Below are 23,518 nucleotides of genomic sequence, written 5' to 3'. Positions count from 1 at the left end.
TTTAAGGCCAGGCAAGCAGAAAGGTGCACAGCAGCAGCCAGGTCAGTTCAATCTGCTCAGTTCATTCATTCTGTGACAGCCATTTCTAAAGATTTCTTGAAGAATCAGCCTCAGGTGTTTAGCTCAAAATGTAGCTTTTTTAAGTGTTCATCTTTGGGACTGGAAATGTTTGGTAATGTGTCTATGGCGTTTTATCCTCTTCATTTAACTCGGAGCACATACTTTAAGCAGGAGATTTTAATGTAAGCTACACGTGGATTGACCACAAGAAAAGCTCAACAACCAATTTCAGTTCCTGAACCACAGTCTTCGTGTTAGCCGCCAGGTCAGCTATGTCAAACTCTTCATGGTGATTTAGTTTCGTCAAGCTGTGTTTCGCTCAGCAAAGGCAGGCTCATGTGTAGGTGATGTTGAATGGAGTCCAACATTAATAATGGCCCCGTGTGAGAGGAAAAGTCAGGGAGGAAGAGAAAGTGGGTGGTAAGAAAAAATATATACATAGTGTTGTTTTTAGCTTATGTAATAATAGTGGTAATACGCCACAGGGGAAGAAGAGACATTCTTTGTTTTATTTGGCTACTTGCCATTTTAGCACCAGGATGATGGATGTCAATCTGCTCCATAGGTGAGACATGACTTTTGAAGTGTGGATTGAAAAATACTAACCTCCGGTAAAGCAGCGGTAGTTCCTTGCCGTCAATGTTAATATAGCTTCAACATTATTATTTTTTTCTCGCCACAATTGAAGGCAGATGCAGGTTTAGAGAATCAGTGGTGATCTGACAATGAAAATATTAGTTTTTGTCGCTAAAACTCTATCCATCACATTAGAGTTGAAAAGTGAAAAGTATAGCAACCTCCTCCAATGACATAATCTAGACACAAAGCGGTTGAGATTATCAGCGCTTTGAGTCAAGTGAAGAGAGTCAATTCTGGAGAGCTATTTCAACACAATGCAGATGCTTTGGATTTACGATTCTTACAGTGGCTCCTTTGACTGTCTCAAAAAAAAGAGATTAAAGTCAACATAATGTACCCTTTGAGTTATGTCCTCAACTCAAAACCATATTTGGCAACTTTTCTGAGTTCTTCTGTGGATAAAGGAAGTTTCTCAGAGAAGTGTCGAATATTTACAAACAGAAGCAAAAGCTAATAGTACACAAAGTTCCAGTTGAGTGAACTCCTATTTAATTTGTCCCGAACAATATTGACAGTGATACTTCCTTAGTGCTCACTTGTTGCAGATTTATAGCCTTTATAAGAAGTACAAACATGTTATTTCAATATTTTTTCCTCAAAGAAGACACAAATCACTATTAGTTTCCACTTTTCGCAATCTTAATATGTTAATTTATCCTCCCCAGCTGTTCTTAAATATTATTCTAGTGTAAAACCTGTTGATAGTCGAGTCTAAAGTAGCGACAGGGGGATATTAACTGCTACTGGATGGAAAGGATTGCTACGTTTGAGAAAAAAAAACATTTGGCTTCCTGACTTTGCTTTTGGAATGGCATTTGAACTTGATGTGAAATCCTTCCTTGCCAAAGTTATGGTTGCTTCCTTCAACACCCATTCACTTGTTTGTGGAAAGCCTCACTCTCCAACTCTGCTGACTCGCTGTCTCCTGTTTTTGGCAGCTTTTTTCTATATTATACTCCACCGTAGTTTAATACGATGTTATTTGCACCCTGCCATATGTTTTTCCATCATCACCTTCTCTTTGGCCTTGTATAACCACTGAACATTTATATTTTTCCTCTGATTATCTCAGATAACAAATTTAAAAAAAGAAATTCCGTAAAATGCATTGCTTGTTTCTGGTTCATGATTTCTTGCTTTAAAGCTGGGGTAGGTCATTTTGGAGAAACCAGCTCGAGTGCGCTAGAATTTGAAAATACACAGCCGGAAAAAATCTGCCACTTCCTTACAGAGCCCCTCCTCCAACACACACGAACGCGCACATGACCAATGAGGGCACGAGATAAGTTTGTGCACAGATGGAAGGCTGACAGGCAGGTAGGCCATCCAGTTATTTTAGCCGGGCCGGCTAAAATGATTGGTCGTGCTTTTTACAGTATTACGGCTTCCACAGATGACATTTTTTAATGGATTTTTTGTCAAAGCACTTAAGATATTCATTGCTATCGGGATGTTAAGAGCATTCCATGGAATATAACAAAAAGTGTATCTCGAGCCGGTTTCTCAAACTTACCTACCCCACCTTTAATTATAATTGTAGAGATTTAAATGTGTATGTAAAGCATGCACTGTCTAACCAGTGAATATGGATCAAACTGTGACCAGAAACCAAATAGTTGTTTATGAGATATTTTACCTATAATATTTATTAAGCAGGTTGTAGATGTTGAGATTAAATAAAGTTGACATATGTAAAGAAAGTTCAGCAGAAATGTATTAAATGGGCCTAAATGTAAAAAATATTAAAAAATATATATTTTCTCCTAATAAAATGTTAATATTGTTGAATTGTTTGTTGTAGTTTGATAAACAGGTATGGGGATTTATATCTCGTACTGTTTAAAATAAATATGAATTAAAACTAAAACATAATTATTTTTGCTTGCAATTGCATTATAGCTTTTTTTCGCCACTTTTTCTCATACTGATTTTATATGATAAAATAAATTGACTTCAGGTGTTATAGAGAAAATTACAGAAGAGAAAAGGTTTACAGTGAAGCAGTCAAAGATGTGATCAAAGTGATAGAACAGTGCATTAAAATGTGGTACCTCTGTTAATCCCTTTCTCTCTGTGTCCTTTTCTTTCTGTGTCTCCCTCTGTCAGTCCTCGGCCCTCAGGGTCTGCGGCTGGTCCAGGTGACAGACGTCTCTCTCCTGGTTGAGTGGGAGTCAGTTCGCGGGGCAGAGTATTACATTCTGACATATCATCCCAAAGATGATGAGAGTGCCCTGAAGCAAGTATGTTCTTTTTTTCTTTATCTGTGTAGCTTTGTCAAATAAATGCAGTTGCATATAACCATATTTTATCGCTTTTATAACACCTTTGCTTCAACCCACTGTATCTTAGGTTAAGGTTCCCAACGCAGAGAACTCCCACCTTATTACAGGGTTGAGTCCCGGGGTCACTTACATTGTCCAAGTTTATGCCGTCATCAAAGAAATCCAAAGTGAAGCAGACAAGGTCGAGGCTACCACAGGTAAGCACAGTACAGCGGAGTACATCTGAAAAACAACATTGGGGCCTTAAAATGGCTTTTGATTAAATGAGCATGACACAGATTGAGATCCATGACTGATGAAGTAGAACAGGGCTGGATGCAACATGTTGCCCTTTAAATGTGTCTGTGGTGTAGCATTAAAGTCATACAGTATGTGACCCATTAAAAACTGATGTGCCAGGGTAGATTAAGATTTTCTAGAGTTACTCGGCAAGACAGTCTGTTCCCTTTATGCTAAACAACTTGCAGTGATTTGTGCAAGATGGGAAGTTTCCTGTATTTAAACCTACCGTAAATGTCTTTCACGGAAATGTTTTGCTGGAAAGCAATGGACAAGCTAAAGCCTGTCATTACAAAGTGTTTCATTAAGCATTGGTTTGTTCATCATTAAATGTAAAGGTAATTACAAGGAAATGGCTACACGGATGTGTTTAATGGAAATCGGACTTGATCACAGATGTGCTGGAGACAGATGTGAAGAGCAACAGTTTACTAGACCGGATTGGTGGGCAGACAGATGGACAGAGGGAGAGATTGAGTTTGACTCTGATGTGTGGTTAGCCTGGTTAGCCATTAAAAAAAAAACCTCACAGAGCACAGCATTCCCAAATGGGCATGAGAAAACACGACCTCATCTGGCTTATGGTTCTGTGAGTACACAGCATGAGGCAGACTGGTTGCATAGTTTTCAACTTCAAACGATGGTCTACTTCAAAAGAGGGATTCAAGTGAATGTTTTTCTTTTTCCTTTAAAAAAAACCAATAGCTGGCATGAAAAAAAAAGTCTAACCCTTTTCATTTGGTTCAATTTTTCGTCACTTTGTTCTGTCTATTTTCACCATATGCTATGATTTTGACATCCCTCCTGGGTATGTTAATATCATAAATGGAACCTTTGTTTTTCAGATATATTTATCTAATGGCATATGTGTGAAAAAGCCTTTAATGCTCCTAATCTTTTGCAAATACTCCGGTCTAAGAATGTTACAGTTAGTATAGTACGTCTGAGTCACAGCATCATAGAGGAGGGTATTGTGTATATCATGTACAATGAGCATTACTAACATACTTTTTCTATATAATTTAGAATGTCTCCGGTTCAACATTATATAAATGTGCTAGTATTTGATTATTCATACAGAGACTATAGTGTGCACTTTTCATGCCATTAAGGGCAGACACTGTCCACAGAATTCTGTAGGACAAGGTGTGATTTCTTTTTATATAGCCATGTACAAATGTTCTAATATTACGTTTTGTTATTACATTTTCCTGATGGCAAAACATCCTGAATGGCTCTCTCCTTAGAAAGGTCTCATTTCAGGGTAAAAGGGATTCATCATCTTGCTCATGGACATGGGAGTATAGTAAAACAGATGCTTGTGATTACAGGGGTTTTAATTTAAGCTTTCCAGTGTAAGGGTCACGTCTGAACTCCCTGTTCCACCTTGCTGTTCAACACTTGTATCCTTCTCAGATGTCTCCACTGTTGATGGTATCAGAGTTCTTGGCCAGACAGAAGTCTCCATCAAGGTGGACTGGAAGAACCCGCGTTCTGAGGTGGATCACTTCAGGCTCACACACATCAACCCAGCAGGACAGGAGGAGGAGCTTAACGTCAAGAGGAGCCAAGAGGCGCGCACCAAACACACTATTGTCGGTAAGTGTTGTAACAGACAGAGAAACAAGTTTGAACACAAGACTTAAGTCTCTAGGGTTGGCTAGCTGGATGTTATTAAATATCTGCCCTAAAGGAAGGGAGGCTGTGCATTAGCTGTGTTTGCCCCAAAATTAGATGATCATTTACCTCTCAATATTCTCCTATCATCCTATGCAGAAATATGAAAGCAATGTATACTCTAACTGATATTATTCCCCTTTTAATTATGCAGTTCCTTTTTGTCTGTTTTGTTTTCGTTAGTGTTTGCATCTACCCTAAAAATGTTTTTCTTCCTGCAGGTCTGTTTCCAGGAACAGAGTACCAGATATCAGTGCAGGCCATCAAAGGAACCTCTGAGGGAAAACCTTCCTCCGTCACGGGAGCCACAGGTCAGTGTCAACACATCGCCCTCCATGATCCATTTACCCTAATCTGTTACTGAGTGCAAATGATGTATGTAAGTTATCAGTAAGCACAAAATGGGATCAATTGTCTACTGCTGAATGGAAATTGCAGGGATTTGCGTTAGTGCTTACACCAAGTGTCTGAATTGGATGACACTTAAAATGAAGGATCAGCCACTTGTGGATCTGAAACACATTAAAGAAAAAGTGAGGACATCCATATTCCACTTCTGCATTGGGCAAAGCATCAAATACAGCTCTTAGTTCTTGTCAAGCAATTGGTAATTCCTTAGTGGTTTGAACGTAATAGGAAAAACACATAATCTGTCATTCTCAATGCTGAAATGCGATATGATACAACCTGGTATTACCATTGATGCACAGCCAATGATAATGACGTAATGATGACAGCAAGCAAGAAGCGTGATCTTGGGTTAATGACGGAGGGCAAGAATTTACAGGCTCATAACCTGGACAGGTCTTAATGGCTGTGGTGAGCCTAACACCAAGACGAAACATGAGATCAACGATGTTACGACTACCCTGATGTTCGTGGTTTGAAGGTCCATCATTTACAGATTCCATATGGTAATGTTGGATTCTAGCGGTAAGGTATTACGTTTTATGCCTTTAGTTTAGTATTTGGTTTTTCAGGACATGTGGAGGAATTAATTGTACAGCTTTACTTTAACAGCTGGTCCTGTCATTCAGTTTTTCTATGGATATTGTTTAAGTGACAATACAATTGTCCATAACGGCACAACAGGTTTTCAGTTTCTCACAATATTCTGTTCAATACTTTTTACTTTTTTGAAACGTTTTCTTACTTTTTTCCCCTCTTTCTTCATTCTCATTCACTTTCAGAGCTTACTCGGTTCAAAAGCAGTCTCCAGGTCGATGGCTCTTCGGTTTTTAGACCCTAAGGCAGCCAATTTAATGGTTTTTAGTCATCAGAGCTAGCTTGGTATTTTCAAGACTCACCTTGCTCTTTTGCAGCCAGCCAGGTAGTCAAGGGCCCCTGTCACTGCTAATCTTCCCCTGTGTGAGTGTGCTACCTACTTGTGTCATAATTGTGTGTGTGTGTGTGTGTGTGTGTGTGTGTGTGTGTGTGTGTGTGTGTGTGTGTGTGTGTGTGTGTGTGTGTGTGTGTGTGTGTGTGTGTGTGTGTTTGCGTGCCTGCGTGTGTGCTAATCTACACCAGACAGAGAGAGGCTTGTCTCCACTCCAGTAGCTACAATCCCTCATTTTAGCTGTTGCATGAAAAGGCTTAGAGGTGATTGAGGAGGATAGTCCTCGGCTCTGCTTGCCTGCGAGGATGCGCTAGTTTCAGGAACCACACTCACCTATTTATTTCCCCGAACATGCTGTTTGCCATGGGCCAGTGTGGTTGGATTCAAGGAGAGATACAAGGAAGATGAGGAATTTGTGTAAAAGAGAGCAAAAGCAGTTAAGTAAAGAAGACAATAAATGGTAGTTACAGCAAGAAATGATGGTTAATCAAGAGCAAGACTAAGACAGAATATGAAAATGAATGAGTCCCAGAGAGACGATTTCAGTGACATTATATAGCAAAGCATAATGCATTAATGTGTAGCTACTGTTATTAAATGAAGCTGAGCTTTGTCCACAGAGGATATAACTGAATACTGTGGAAAGTCTTTTCTATAGCTTCTCTCTTACTCCATTTTATTTCCTTTATCTGCCTGTTTAAGTCTTTTCGGACTTTGCTTCTCCTAAAACGTAATAAATAACCACTTAAATGTATTTAATGTGACAATGTGGAAATGCACTTATGTTGTTTCTTCAATATGACAAAGTTATTTGAAACCTGAACACATGTTATATTTACAACGCTATTAAGGGTGCTCATTATGGCCTTGGTATCGTGAATTGTTTGTAGTAAGGGAATGGCTCTACATTAAATATTTACGGCTTGCCTGATTCACATATGTGCATCTAATGTGGTTCTATAAATCATCCTCTCCTCTTTACTGCCATCAGTAAAGGAGAACCCCAGAGTCAAACTTGAAACACACATTTCACACTCACTAACCTGCCAAAAGTTCATAAGGCGTAAAACACAACATACCACGGCTGCTACTGCTGATTCTGATTCAATAAAGTAGCCACCAAGGCACATATAACCAAAAGCAGATGGACTCGGCTTTAGACGAGAGGAATGTTTAGTCTTTATGTTATCAGGACATATTAAAGAAACCCATATGGCCCAATGGGATTCACAGGTCTGCTCAGACTGGGTATGTTATGATATTAACATACTAGTCTGCTCAGACTTGTCTATCAGCATTTTCTCTGTACAGTAAAAGAAAATGACAAGGGAAAATGTGAGAAGAGACATTTGATGGAGATAATAAACTACAGTATGACCCTTTTTTGTTGTTTCATTATATTGGTGTTAAAAGAGACAGCTCTATTGGCCTGTTCGTGTGTGTATGTAGCAACAAGGCCAAGGCACATCAGATATACTGTTCTCTTTTATTGGCATTTGGAGGATTAAATACCATTTTTGCATTTATTTATGGTTACTGTAATACAGCTCATTGGTATTTATATATTAATACATTTAGGTAAGTAGACAGCAAGTACATCTGCATTTGAAAAAAACCCTCTAATGATGAAAAACTAATGGTGTAATTTCTCAAAACTGTGAAAATGGCATGCCTATGGTACTTCTACCTCTAGATGTGGTGAAATAAACAGATCAGTTCTGTCGAAAAGAATGAATAGCTGCTTATAGTACAAATAAATTGTTGGACAACCATGAAAAGCATGTAGGAGCCAGAGGGCTCACCATCAAAACATAAGTAACACCTGAAATACTGTCGTGTCTAAAAGAATGGCACCTATTGACTCATAATTTCCTCTTGGCGACATCCGCCGACCCACATGGCTCTAAAGTACGGTGAGGCTGTAAATGATGAAAGACAGCCTGTTACTGCGCCTTGTGGTCAATGCCTCTGCTGAACATGCCATAATGGATAAGCTGTTTTCCAAATCACCAAAGCCCCAGCTCGTGTGCTGCAGCCCGGTAGCCACTGTCGCTGCGCAGCTAGTGAAGTACAACGTCTGGAGAAACTCAATCCATCACACACTGTTCGAGAGCAAATGCAAGTAGAAAGCAGCTGTGCTTGGAAAAAGATCTACAGTAACAGCATATAGAATATATCAATTTTTAGTCAATTTATTGAACATGTCAGAAACAAAACATACAACAATAATAATAATATATATATATATTCTTTTTTTTTTCTTTTTCTCAAAAAAAAAAAAAGACATTCTCAAATAGTCTCTGTCATGTTCAACAGGGGCAAGAAGAAGCTTAAAAAAACGTTTCTGGTCCTACCCCCTCTAGCATACATTTCCCTTATAAATAAAATATTAGGTCATCGTCATCAGCGACATGTTTGTCTTGTTAATTTGTTTGTTTGTTTTTTGTTTTTTACAAAACTTTGTTTTCACAACAAAGAGGCAAACATTTACTTTGAAGGAGAACAAGGCATTATGTACACACTTTATTTAGATGGTTACTTAAAAATCTAATTTAAGTTAATTTGTAGAGACGGATAAAACGCAAAATAACACTAACTTGTATTGGATAAGATTACATCTATTGCATCGCTTTGGTTTTAAAGTTACAAAATAAAAAGCAGAGTTCATTCTCTTCTGACTGACTGTAGAAAATCAGTGTTTGTGGTACAAATGTTACAATGTATTGGTTGTCAAAGCGGTCTGCTGTTTTCAGTGTTGTGTTTCCTTCACTGTGGATTATAGCCAGAAAGCTCTGATGGATGACTGGCTGCATAGAAAAACAGTACCACGATAGAGGTTGGAGGCAATATTTTATGGTGTTTAAACTCTTTTTCTTTTGGACATGGCACATGAAGCGGCTAGGTTTTGCCCTACCTCACCCAACAACTTGCCTATTGGACTGTGCATGTGCATTTCTTTCTAACCTACTGCTAGTGCCACTGAAATTACATTTCTACTAGAATGTGTGAAAACTACTTTGCAGTTTCTGCCAAAATTTCAACTTGCCAATAAAATCTGCCTGGTGGCCTATGCTCCTGTTTGTGTTTCATACTCACAGTTCTGGTGTGTGAAATTATGAGGTGTAATAGTAAAAAGCACACAGTCTGTGTAAACATTCAGCCTGCCACAAATGTGTATATTTTAACAATATACAGACAGCAAGTCCAATGAAAATAAGATGAAAAGGAGTGCGTTCTACCGATCCAGCACTTGGTCACATGACATGGAAGCTATTGAAACAAAACACAACTTTTTAATAAGTTCCTCAATAAAATATTCGTATAAAACGGAAAAAGTGTGATCGCAACAGACCAAAAAACATGTGATAGATGTTAGATTGATTTAGAACACGTTATTAAAGTATAGTATTCCAATAAACTAAACATTTAGATGGATGCCTAATATGCTTGGCAATTTGCACATGTAGTTTCAGGCGCTTGCTGAGCACCATTGGTAGCACTCAAGGTGCTTTGACTACTGATTGACCTCTCATTTTCTTGGCCTTGCGGGAAAACCCTAATAAAATGGAGCTATTATAAATTCTTTCTGTGGTTAAGCTCATGACAAACTGTCAAGCAGTGCAGCCACAAGGACGGAAAAGTGACAACGGGAGAAGAGAGACAGAGAGGGGGTATAGAGTTAGACAGCTGCGTGGTTCCTTTCTTCTCCTGGAAGCATCATTAATCAATTTTCATGATGCAGACTGCGCACTGACACAAGACTGACCTCCACTGAGCCGCTGCCACAGAGGAATCATCCTAAATGATGATTGCTTTTACATTTCCCTTCACTTCCTCTGTGTCTCTCTTTCTATGCCTCTGTGACTCTTTTATTTGCTGTCTCCTTCCCTTTCTTTGCTGCTCTCTCACTTTGCTTTCATCGACATTCCCTCGGCAGACTAACACCCATGCACCACCAACTGCTCCGTCTGCGCACCCATATGTCTCCTGTGATTCCTCGAGCTTACTGACCTTGGTAACAGAGGCTCTCCAGTGTCATCCCTCTGCAGCTCATCCTGTGGAGCTCAATGATCAGGACCAAACCATGGGTTGTGTGTTAGTAACGTTCTCCACAGAGCTCTTTCTCTGAGACGTTGGGTCCTTTGTCATTCACAGTAGCTATACAAAAACAGTATATGGATAACAGACTTACTGTAAACACTCTCAGTCAGATGATTACAAAAGAAAACAGCAATCAGTGAAATATATTCAAAGTGTTTTATAGTTCATTCTTGACAAACAATGCTGATTCTCTATTTAACTCACATCACTTCCAAACACAGCAATTTAATGATATTCATACTCTACATTATACGATTCTCATCCTGCCCCATGCTATTTAAATAAACGCATCCTGGGTTTGTCGAGACTGTCCTCTAAAGAAATGCCTTGAGTCTTTCAGCTCACAACATATGTTTATGTTTAGTTGACAAAGCCCTCTGGTGACTGCAGTTGTTATAAGGGAAGCAAAGGAGGAAGTCAGGTGATGTTGATGTTTAGACTCTATCATGGGAGACCGCTCTTCGTTTCAGCCAGTATCAAGGTTTATTTTTAAAGCTTGATCACGATTGTTCCCAAACTTTAATCCCATTTTTATTATTGTAAGGTCCCCTAAATGTGAAGGCAGAATGTGAAGACTTTTCCAAAAGAAGAAGACTAGAAAAGCAACCCCTCTAAACGATCACAGTGTAGAAAAAAACGAATAAAGAGCGACAAAAGGCCAAGAAGACAAAGCTCAATATTCCCCCTAAACTGGGTGGGTCCAACATAGCAGAACCTATTTGTTTGTAATGATGATGATGATTAGGTCATAATAAGTCATCTTTACTTAAATTACTTTTTTTCGTTGGTCCAGGAAACACAAATATCCAGTCCATCCAGTAATGCCCTCATTAGCAACACGCTAAAATGTGAAGTTTCTACAGTTTCCACTGCCAATTTGAATGGACTAGATCAGGGGTGTCAAACTCAAGGCCCCGGGGCCAAATCCGGCCCGCCACCTCATTGTATGTGGCCCACAAGAGCTTGCACAGAATATAATACGTTTATTATAAGGTTACGTGCCGCTTTACAGGAGCACGTTGCCCATAAACTACATGTCCCACAATGCATCTCATTTTGTGAGATGCACACTGAAGAGACTTGCAATTACTTGCAATTATTTGCCCTAGACTTCTGCTTTCAGACGTAGTTAATTAGGAAGTTATTACCCTATCCGATAATAATCCAATGCAGAGGAAATATTGTTAAATAATACATTATATTATATATATGTATCTATGCATATTTATATAGTCTTAAAGTTACCACCGGCCCTTTGAGCGCAACCATAATTCTAATGTGGCCCGCGATGAAATTGAGTTTGACACCCCTGGACTAGATAGAAGGATTGATGAAGAACAATCACTTTTTTTGTTACTTGCATGCTTGTCTTTTATTCATTTTCTTCTATTTCTTCTTCTTCAGACATTGACTCTCCTACTAACTTGGTCACCACTGAAGTAACAGAGGACACGGCAACAGTGTCATGGGATCGTGTCCAGGCAGAAATCGAGGGCTACATGTTGAGCTACACCTCTGCTGATGGCTCCAGCAGCGACATCCCAGTAGGACGTGAGAGCACGTCGTACAGGCTGGTCGGCTTGAAGCCTGGAGTTCTCCACACCGTCTACATCTGGGCCTTCAAGGGAGACAAAGTCAGCAAGAAGAGTTCAACAGAAGCTGAGACAGGTAAACTTTGAATGGTACCTTGGTTCATGTGTCTCCAAAATCAATCCATATAACGTTTATATAAATGCTCGACAAATACGTTAAAAGGGTATGGTATTTGATATGAATCTTACAAATAATTCAAGGAAGGTCAAGCATAACAGAAAAATACTAACTCTTTGGTACAATGGTAACCTGTAAATATAATGTATGATGTCCTTTATTGTTTTATGTTTCATGTGGAACCTATTTGCTGCAGGTCTCCCTTGAAAAAGAGATCTATGATCTCAATGGGACCAATCTGGTTAAATAAAGGTTTGAAATGAAATGAAATGAAAATGGTAGATGTAAAATCAAACGGACCTGTGATTCTCAGATACCTTGAGTGTTCATAGACAGCGTGCTTCCTTTTCTTTTCTTTCTTCTTTAAAGTCTGTGAGTGGAGGGAAATATATTTCGAGTATCTCTTCATCACTTCACCTTGATCTTCTTTCTGTAGATTTTCAGCAAATTATTTTTTTCCAAATGATCACTTAGCACACTGACCCCTCTTAGCTAATGTGCCAAGAGGACATCTTGAATTTACCTGAAAAAGGCTATTAAACATAATCAGGCTTGACACCTCATTGAATGTAGGTTAAGTTTACCAGGGGGCTGAATGTCTTAGAGAAGTCTAAGTGAATTTTGCTATGTTAACAAAGCCAGGAATGTTGTTTCTCCCGTGTCTCCTGGCTCTTCATCTGTGCTGTTTTGAAGGTTAGCAGCTGTTGGTGTCTGTTTGCCTTTTTGTCTCTAAAGAAAGGCAGAGGAAACACGATTTTGATTACTGACTGGCGTATTTCGAAATTGCTCTAGAAATTGAAAACGTTTAGGACTCTTAGCCTTTAAGCAGTAAAGAAAAGAGAAAGAGTCAAATATATTCCTCACATTTGTATTGTTTTGATTGTTTAATGCCAATATTATAAATGTTTCTCAGGGATTAAGAAGGAGAGCAGCTAAATGTAAATCTCCCAGCTCAAACCACTCTAATTGTTATGAATATGTTTATAATTTGTAACATTTTGAGTTCCGACTTTTCACTCTTGCCCTTCTGCAGGTTTATGATTTATGGCAAGGCCACCATTGCTCTGGCCACATGGGGAATATTAACTCCTTTTAGTTGCTGTGTTTGTTGAACATATCGGATGTATCTTTCCATATTTTTCTGTTTTTGTACACATCTTCATTTTTTTCCATTAAGGGTTCAGCTTTCAGGTTCTTCCTGGTTACTTTTGATGAGGGAAGCAGACATGTTAGCTTCAATAAGCTCACTCATACATCAACCAGCAGGAGTGCTCAAGGAAGCAAATATCTGAAGTGGCTTGAAACTCACTTTGCTCCTGGTGATGTTAGCAATTGTAACTCCCTATTGATTTATCAAATGGAAAACATGTGGAAGAGTAAGTATTATTATAAGGAGTCCAGATGGCTTTGGAAAAGCAACATCAATGGTTCAGGTTTTTCTTATCTTTAACAATGTTCTGTCACCATCTTTTGTTTTGCAATAGTAGTTTGCATGTTCTTTAATTAACATAGCTTATAGTATATTTATAGTAGCTCTGCTTACATAACAATGAGATGTGATGTCAAACTTGGATTCAGGACCTCAAAGAAAAGACTTGTCACAAGGAAAGAATAGTCATTCATTATTCGAAAACATTTTTCATATTCTTGATAAGAAAACCACTTGTTTTGATTGAAGAACCCAAAAAAGACCATCAGACACCTCCAAACACATTTATCCAAGTTTGATGTTTCTACCCTCTAACCAAGTAACTGAATGTTATGTATAAGAGGTAGCTGTGTTTAGTTGTTGTTATGTTTGCACTTGATATATTGTTGTTCTTTCGTAGTCTGAACTAACCATAACTCCCCATGTAGAGCTGGATGCCCCTACTAACTTCTTGGCCCGAGATGAAACTGAGTCCAGCTTCAGGGTGTCCTGGGATCACACCAAGGCCGAAGTCGATGGCTACATGTTAAGCTACAGCTCCTCTGAGGGCTTGAGTGAGGAAATCCCTGTCGGGTCTGAGAGTACTTCCTACGTGCTGACTGGCCTCAGACCTGGGGTCCTCTACACTGTCCACATCTGGGCCATCAAGGGGAGCAAACCCAGCAGGAAGATATCCACACAAGCGGAGACAGGTCTCAAAGACTTTCTGTTTGAATTCAAATAACTTAACTATCTGATTAGCTATTGTCTAAAATGTGGGATTAAATGCTCATTTACATGAAATAGTATGTTGAGGACCCTTCAAACAATGTCAAAGATACTTTTTTTTTTTACTAGACCTGGTTGTTGAATATAATTTTCAACCAATGTGTAATTAGGCCGATCCCAACCCCCTTACCTTTGCCCTACCTCAAGTTCTGGAGTGCCACAGACATTAGGGGTTGGATTATTTACCTAAGAAATTTGACACCACTCCTTACGACATCATTACATCATTAGCTGATAAAATAGGTAATTATTTAAATATTTGTTTAAAAAAGGACATGCAAATAACATTACCTCTCAAATCAGGGGAATTTTCATTGATGAACACAATTTGGGATCTGCATCTGAAAGCGCCTCGTTTGGTGGGCTGGACAACCTGTTGATCCCCTAAGCAAGGAAACAGGACACTCTAGCCTGCATGGCGGCTTGCAAAACGGAGGAGTGGCCCAAATGAGGAAGGCCTTAGTCTGTTACATAATCCACAACTCTATATGTAAACTACAAACTATCGGCAAAAGGGGAATCCGAGTCCAGCTTTAGTTTTTCATGAAACCTGCGGGTCTTGGAATACCTTATGGACTGGTCTTGAGTCTTTAGTTTGCATGTGTAGTATAATAACCACCTCCAATAACATCTTCCTCTAGACCTGGATGCTCCTGCTAACCTCTTAGCCCGAGATGAGACAGAGTCCAGCTTCAGCGTGTCATGGGATCCAGTCCAGGCAGAAATTGATGGCTACATCCTCACCTACAGCTCCTCTGAGGGCTCTAGTGAGGAAATCCCAGTCGGGTCTGACAGCAGCTCTTACAGGCTGACTGGCCTGAGGCCTGGTGTCCTCTACACTGTCTACATCTGGGCCATCAAGGGGAGCAAAGCCAGCAAGAAAACCTCAACACAAGCTCAGACAGGTCTCAAATCTACCATTTTCTTTCATACTGACCACTTAAAGCCATGCCTACATTTAAACTGAACTACACACTTATTTTTTGTGGGACTGTTTATTTTGTATTCTTCATATTTTATACAGTTATTTAGACAAAAAAACTCTATTTTAAAACCCAAAAGAAAAAAAAGTTTCACATATGGTAGACTAATCGGCTTAAGGAAGTTTCAAATGAATTCATCCGTCACTTCATCCATCTACTTGCCAGTTTCTTGTGCGTTTCACAGCGAGCACAGCAGAACAGACGTCCTTTTTCCTCAATAATTTACTCCAGTTCTTCCTGAATAGTCTTGTGCCAGCTCAGAGGTGTAATCCATTATTTCCAAGTGATCTTCACACCTCTACCTGCTACTCTCGAAGAACCTCATCTGCCAACGTTTGTGACCACAGATGAAGGAATGGCTGAAGATTGACTGGTATCTCCCTACACTGGTGTCTCCCTAGAATTCACTCATATGTCTACATTGCTGCACCCAATCCCTCTTACGCTTTTGTCTTTCTCTTAAGTCCTTACTCTTGTGTAAAAACCCAATTTATCTGGATATTTTGTGAAGCTGCCTGCACATCTTTTCCAGAGAAGGACAACTTAAAGCATCAAGGGACTTCTTTCCTATAGTTTGACAGCCTATTTCACTCCTGTTGTGGACCACCGTCTTTCTACGGGTGTCCACCATCACTCTACACCTTCTAACTACAGCTTTTCACAGCTGCTTGTATGATAGGGAAATTAAACAGAGTCCATTGTGTGAAGAACCTATGATTGGATAGAAAAACATTTGGTTTGGAGTTGGGAATTAAAATAGTCTGGCCAGCAATACCAAGCCTTTTTAGCTAACTCAAAGGGCCACATGTTGTGACCAATCAAAGTGTTCCTCCTTTCAACATCAGGTGCACCAGAGTCCAGGATGGATACATTTATGCTTTTTTTCTCACAATCACCATTTTCCCAGTCCTTACACTTTGGCTACCAGGTATTGCCTGAAACCTTCAACATTTCTGGATGAGCTGCAAGGTTCATTCGACCATAGGGGCTCTAGACGTTTTTTCTTAGCTCTTGCTATAACCGTGACTCCATATGCAGAACTTGGAGCTCCAACTAAACTCTTGGACCATCATCAGCATGTTCTGAGACACAATGCAGTCAAAAATGAATAAACACTCTGATGTAAGCTCAAGCACAGAGAAGCCTCTGATCCTATGCTGACTCTGACAAGCTTACTGCCTCTTCTTTTCTAATGTCACATCATTTGGGCAGTGAGGAACATTTCAATCTCATATATGTAGAGGGTATCTTATTTGTTTTACGATGTAATATATGAAAGTACACATTATTGTTCTCCTTGTAATTAACACTATATAACTAATGTTTGTTAGCAAATGCATGCCAGAAGATTTCATTACAATGCATCTTGTAGTTTGCATCTGTAGTATAATAACCACCTCCACTAACATCTTCCTCTAGACCTGGATGCTCCTGCTAACCTCTTAGCCCGAGATGAGACAGAGTCCAGCTTCAGCGTGTCATGGGATCCAGTCCAGGCAGAAATTGATGGCTACATCCTCACCTACAGCTCCTCTGAGGGCTCTAGTGAGGAAATCCCAGTCGGGTCTGACAGCAGCTCTTACAGGCTGACTGGCCTGAGGCCTGGTGTCCTCTACACTCTCTACATCTGGGCCATCAAGGGGAGCAAAGCCAGCAGCAAGATTTCAACCAAAGCTGAGACAGGTTAATACGCTACCAATAGGCAGGATTTATTTTGGTTACAACAAAGCCCTCCTCTCTCTTGAAATATCAATCTATCTTAAAATGCACATCCTGGAGTGTTTTAAATATCTTGTTTATAGATACTAAAAAGCTGTGGAAGGCCCATAAACACAAATGTTAAAAAAACTGCTGTGAAAAAACAGATATTGCTCTCGTCCAGATAATAATTTATTGTTGGTCTGTTGCTTGTGGCCTTTAGTTTAGTGATGTTGATTCCATTTTAGCAGTAACAGGTCCCCGTCTTGGATCAGCATTGTGTACACATAAAGGAAAGTTGTAGCTTTCATCCCAATAGGGTGATTTTAATGTAAGAGGAAAACAGCATTACATTGGGTTATGGATTGCTGCATACTGTTTGATGTGGCATTACTGGATACACTGGTATTCACAGGGGTCAAGGGTTAGTTATCAGAGGTCAGTGAATGCATCCTGGGACGGAGAATCACCTGTGGGGCTTACATCATTTGTGAGACATATACCTAGATGAACTGCTTAATATGTCAACCCCAAAACTAAACTAAGTTATAATAATCTACCACATTGTGTTGATGCCTGCTAAACCAAATTAACTGAACATTGCTGTATTATTTATTCAATATTGATAATGTTTTTTTGATCGATGTTACACTAAACAGCAATACATCATTTCTTACCCCCTAAGAAGTTTAATTTATTGAACTGTAGATTTCTTACAAATACCAAAACAGTTGACACTTAACTTTAAAACTATGAGGGGGAAACCAAAACTCATCCTGTGGCTGGAAATGTGTCCGGGGGGCCGAGGCCAGGTCACTGGGAATGTCCGGTATCTTTTAGGGGTAAAAATAGCAGTGGCCGCACATGGTGAACGGGTTACAACAAGAGTATCTTTGTGTGAGCCAGATGATCTGTAAAATCACCTGGGAGCTTTAAGTGAAAGCGGGAACCTTTTCAATTAGGCAGAAAAGGGCCGCGTTTTGGATTATTAACTTGTCTCGTCATTCAGAAACGTTTTAGTGGCTACAGACCAACACCGTGCTGGGTTCAGATAGGAAAGCCATTGTGTCACAAGATATCATCTGGGACCCATAAAATGTGTTACTCCATTTGTGATTTTATTGGACCTAGTAACAGGCACTATTAATCTGTCAGTTTAGACTGTCTTAAACCAACATCTGTGTGTTTCACAGCATTGCTTTTAAAAAATGATGTCACCAATGGCACCCCTAAATCTGTCACTGTTAACACCTTTCTCCCATTACAATTTCATTACCTGAAAAGACTGAGAATTTGAGGGTTTCTGAATATAATATATTATTGTATGAGTTTTTGACCTTGACCCTGTTCTCCTTTGGGGTCCCTCCTAAGTTTATTATTTCCCTGAATTTTTGTTAACAAACTCAAGTAGAAGCAGCACCAAAGTTCAATCCAGTAAAGATGTATTAAATAAACCGTGTTCTCTCTGATTTACATCAAATCCACAGACATTGATGCCCCCAAGGACCTGAAGGCAACAGATGTGTCGCTGGAGTCTGCCCTTATGACCTGGGTTCCTCCTCTCGCTGACATTGAGGGGTACATCCTCACCTACAGATATGAGGAAGGCAACATGGAGGTAACTTAGATATATTTTCTCTCTCAGAAATTGTAGACACCACTTCAAAATGTATTCACATATGCTACAACTGAGGTTGTTTAACATTTAAAATTAAATTACATCTGTAAGTACAGGGATTTGTCATACAACTGTTACATTGAGTTACAAAAAACATTTAGAAAGCTGAGTTTGACCATAGGAAGATGAAAAAAACATTTTATTTTGTATTGAATGAAAACAGACCTGCAGTTAATTTCAGAATACTGTGGATGACAATATTCAACTTAAGAAAGTTGATTTAAACTCTATATTTGTATTAACAAGCAAACAAATATCCGCTCAACATAATTTTGTATTCTTTAAAACATGCTGAGGCGACAGTAAAAGTGATTTTAAGCTCTGTAGTACGCTGACCTCTTGTGGTCAAAATAATTTAAACTACATGTAGGATAATCTCTTCCTTAATAGTTTTGAATACCCTAAAATTATTAAAAATGAGTCTACCTAATGCATGTGTCTTATTGAAGCTTAAGACAATGTCATCTTTCATAAAGTGAGAGCTCAGTCAGATTAAATGCAATTGTGTATTGTGTTCAGACGGTTGAAAAGCAGATTGGGGCCAGCGAGAGCAGTTTTGCTTTATCCAGTTTGGAGACGGGGAAGAAATACATCGTCACCATCATCGCCTACAGGGGGAGCAAGAGGAGCAAGGTGGTGGAGACCTTCTTCAAAACAGGTCTGTGCACAGTTCACTGAGTCTCTCCTGCTTTCTGTGTATGATGCTCTTTTCTGAAATTGGAATTTTTATTAGTTTATGTCAATTTCTCTGAGACGTCACATTGTGAGTATTAAATAGGTATTACCCATTTGTGCCCAAAGACTACATTTTGTAAAAAACAATTATTCTGATTGGTATTCACTTTTTAGTCCTGGTACGGACATACTCTGGGCAGGTATAAGGATAAGTACACCTTTAAAATGTTTAGATCACATGAATGATCACAATTGTATCTAGTCATATTCCAAATGTTCGTAAAATCGAGAACAAATGCCAACTTTGCACCTCTATGGCCACAAAAGATTAAGATCTAGTTCACTGTGATCTCACAACACATGTTTTTTCCATAACAAATAATGTAAATGGTACTTAAGTTGGGTTAACAACACCATCACATGTCTTCTCTAGTTGGCCTCGTGAACCCCTTCCCTGTGGACTGCACCCAGGTCATGAAGAATGGCAATAAGAAGAGTGGCATATACACGCTTTACCTTAACAACGACCGCTCCAAACCATTTGAGGGTTTCTGCGACATGGAGACTGACGGAGGCGGCTGGCTGGTACCAATTACTTCCACTTACCAAAATATATAAATATGATTTCAATATTAAAGGTTCCAACGAGTCACACAGCCTGAGAAAAGTTTAAGTCTGAAAAGTTATCCTTCGTTTTTGATTTGTGTTCTCAACTATATAGGAATGCAGTTTTAATTAGCCGGAGTAGCCATGAATTATAGTAGTTGCCAGTTATAGCTACTGAAATGTTAGTGTTGGAGATGGTAACCAAAGAAAACATTTGGAAAGATTTGTGTAACAGATATGAGTGAACATCCTGTGTTTGCTGCTTTCAGGTGCTGCAGCGACGTAACACCGGCAAGCTGGACTTTATGAAACGCTGGAAACATTGCATAGCCGGCTTTGGCAACTTGACAGAGGAGTTCTGGATTGGTGAGCACCGGTTCTTAGCAGCAATTGAAGTATGCACATCTGAACATTAATGGAGCATGTCCTCTTGTCTGGCTGTTCCCTCAGGTCTGGATAAGATATATGAGCTCACCAACACTCCGACTCAGTATGAGCTGAGGATTGAATTGGGACTGGGCGCCGAGAGAGCCTATGCTGTGTACGACGACTTTAAGATTGCAACGGTCAAGCAGAAGTTCAGACTCACTATCGGCAAATACAGTGGGACAGCAGGTGGGACAGCTTGCTCCTTAAATCTCTTCCAAACTACCAATTGACACCATATGGAACTTACAACATGTATATTCTCTCAGACACTTCCCTCAAATAGAAAAAGGAAAGAGAACACGCAGTAGGCACCCCACCCATTATTCTGTGGGGTGCTGAGAAAGCTATTCACACTAACAAAAGATGGAATCTTTTTTGAGAAAATGTGTATATTCTGTCAGTTACAGACATGAGCTATATGGGGAAAGTGATGTCTAAAGAAGGCAGGGCTTTTGTGGGATTTGAAGCCAGACAGATGCAGACACACAGCGAGTGGGAACATACCACAGTGTGCTGGAACAACATATACTGTATCTCTCTATTTCTGTCTTTTTATTACATTTCTTCCATCAGGGAACTCATGGGAGAAAAGGAAGTGAGCAGAATAACTGTTAGTAGAGAAAGGTTGAACTGCATACAGACTGTTCTGTATTATATAAACATTTAGGCTCTATTAATTTTTGATTTCTAATGATCCCCAGGTGACGCTATGACCTACCACCAAGGCCGGCCCTGGACTACTATAGATAACGATAATGACATCGCCCTTGGCAACTGTGCCCTCACCCACCGCGGCGCCTGGTGGTACAAGAACTGTCACCTGGCCAACCTCAACGGAAGATGGGGAGACAGCAGGCACAGTTTGGTGAGTGAGCAGTGAGGCACTCCTGCACTGATGTTCATAGGGTGATATCCTGCCATTACTGTGGATCTGCCCATTTTGGGTTTAAAAAGACGAAAAAGTAATAAAAAAGACAAATTAGAAAGCTAGTAGGAGGGTTCATGTAGGCTAAATTGTCAAGGACAAAGTGTTGAAGTTAACTCTGAATATGAAAATATATGAAATGGAGTCTTCTCACCAATAGGTGGCACTGACAATGTTATGTGATGATAGATTTAAACATACCCATGTTACCTGTTAACAGTCTAAGGGTCCTTTCAAATAAGGCTTTATACTCTCATTTCTAAACTCCATCCCCAGTAATTGATTTAATTTCTCGTTCTAGGTATAAAGTTCAAATTTGCGTTGCAAAGTTTAGCTACACTGGAGACTTTTTTTAATTGTTTATTTTCTGTGTTTGCCATTCTGAGTCTCTTTCAGTTCAAAATGTCGATGAAGCAAATCCAATTTTTATCGAGCACGGTTTTTAATTAATTTAGCAGGTTTCAATAGAGAGGCGTGCTTTTCTCTTCTATTTTAATTGTGAATTTCTCTAACTGCTAAAGGAAATATATTTAGCCGTTGAACAATTACCACTCAGAACCAGCTGATTTCAACTTAATATATTTGCTAGCGCTTAAATAATGCTCGGCAAATACAACTAATCATGATACAAAATGGAACAGCCTCTGTTATTTATGTTCAATCAAAACATACTTACAAAAAGAAACTTGAAAAAAGCGTGCTCACTGGGAAGCTGTTCCCTGGTCAGCAATCAAAGACAACTTCACCCCAGCCCTCTCTCAGTTGTTTTGTTTTAGATTGTTGAGATGAAGCACAAATGGCTTGAATCCATCAGCAGTGATGAGAAAACGCATTTCTCACACCAGCTATAAAGCATAAGTGTTTTTTACCAGGCTGATAGGATAACAACAACAGTTATTATGTCTAAGGGAGTCTGATACTGAAGAAAATGCCAGTGGAAATGTTCTGCTCGAGACTTCATCCATAATATTGCCGCTGCAGATCTCTCCCGCAATGTTTGTCGGCGAAATGCAATAACAGTCAAAACAAGTTTGTACTTACATGAAATGAAGCCAGAGGCTGGTGTTTAATAGTGTTTGTCATTCTGCCTGTCTATCATTGTCGCCTGCCCATTTCTCTCACCCTTTTCTTGTCCCCCTCATTTCCCCTCTCCCTTCTATTTCATCACTCCAATGTATACCGATACTTAACTCCCTTCTTCAATCTCCTGCCGCTCAATCTGCTCTCAGGGAGTGAACTGGGAGCCGTGGAAGGGCCACCTGGTGTCCCTGGACTTCACAGAGATGAAGATCCGACCTCTGGGAGCCATGTCCAGCAGGAAGAGGCGATCATTGATGGCCAGAGAGAAGAGCAGAGCCACAAACCCCCAAAAGAAGTAACAGTGCATCTCCCACTAAAAGCACAACAGTCATCACCAGTCCCATTAACCCTGCATCACGCTAGACTTGGGTGTTTCTGTACATTTGTTCATACTTATGTCCGCACATGCCTGTATGTGTCTAAACTCTTGGACAATATGTACACACACTGAAAGAAATTCGGATATGGAATAATAACTTATTATCTGTTTGTATGCAATGAGATCAATCAGAAATTCCTAGGTTTAGTGTGTTTGTGGGAAAGACAAATGCCTTGGTGTTGTTTTGAGTGAACTGAATATTGAACAAGTTTATCAGTTATACTGCAATTGTTATTCTTCCAAACTCCTGTTTCACTGATTCTGGTACTAACTTCAATTACGGATCAGGAAACAGAAGATTTAAGTTAAATTGGGAGGTGAAAAAAACTAATTTTCTTCAATTCCTTCATTAACTTTCTTTTTAACAGGCCTCCGGGCAGCAGCCCAGGTTATTTGTATTATATTTGTTTATTTGATGTCCTATGAAGATTTGAGTAGCAGCTTTTCTTGTGTATAGTAGCACTGTCATAACAACATAAATGTAAAAAAAAAAACATGCGAAAATGCCTTGTGTGGTTTGTTTTAAGATCAGCTCTGAACAGTTAGCGAGTTAGTGCCCTGAGTTTATTGACGGTGAAGTTGGCTGGCTGTGTCACATTCAGCTGTCACTGCCCCGCAAACACTGTCACATCCCATCAGTGTGTACAGAGCCAGAGAATAACAATGGAGGCTGAGTGACCATACTGCTCCTGCTTTACATTCATCTGATACCGACAGCGCATATCAATCAATGCAATGTGCCGACATCAAACGCCAATATGGATGAAGTGTGTTTGCACCGTCC

General features: G+C 39.6%; 1 protein-coding gene across 1 annotated transcript in view; it reads left to right on the top strand.

Moving 5' to 3' along the window:
• The window catches only part of tnn (tenascin N), a 33,945-nt gene extending 10,722 nt beyond the window's left edge, over nt 1–23,223 (top strand). The window contains exons 5-19 of the mRNA XM_034137157.1: nt 2,806–2,939; nt 3,049–3,178; nt 4,677–4,859; nt 5,159–5,248; nt 11,779–12,042; nt 13,942–14,205; nt 14,923–15,186; nt 16,684–16,947; nt 18,450–18,580; nt 19,160–19,298; nt 19,749–19,900; nt 20,191–20,287; nt 20,372–20,536; nt 21,052–21,215; nt 22,505–23,223. Coding sequence (XP_033993048.1) covers nt 2,806–2,939; nt 3,049–3,178; nt 4,677–4,859; nt 5,159–5,248; nt 11,779–12,042; nt 13,942–14,205; nt 14,923–15,186; nt 16,684–16,947; nt 18,450–18,580; nt 19,160–19,298; nt 19,749–19,900; nt 20,191–20,287; nt 20,372–20,536; nt 21,052–21,215; nt 22,505–22,654 — 2,591 coding nt within the window. The 3' untranslated portion in view covers nt 22,655–23,223. The remainder of the gene's footprint in view (nt 1–2,805; nt 2,940–3,048; nt 3,179–4,676; nt 4,860–5,158; nt 5,249–11,778; nt 12,043–13,941; nt 14,206–14,922; nt 15,187–16,683; nt 16,948–18,449; nt 18,581–19,159; nt 19,299–19,748; nt 19,901–20,190; nt 20,288–20,371; nt 20,537–21,051; nt 21,216–22,504) is intronic.
• Nucleotides 23,224–23,518: the final 295 nt, after the last annotated feature.

The sequence above is a fragment of the Trematomus bernacchii genome, unplaced genomic scaffold (genome assembly GCF_902827165.1).
Source record: "Trematomus bernacchii unplaced genomic scaffold, fTreBer1.1, whole genome shotgun sequence".
Classification (NCBI taxonomy): domain Eukaryota; kingdom Metazoa; phylum Chordata; class Actinopteri; order Perciformes; family Nototheniidae; genus Trematomus; species Trematomus bernacchii.
This window is presented reverse-complemented; position numbering and strand designations above follow the sequence as displayed.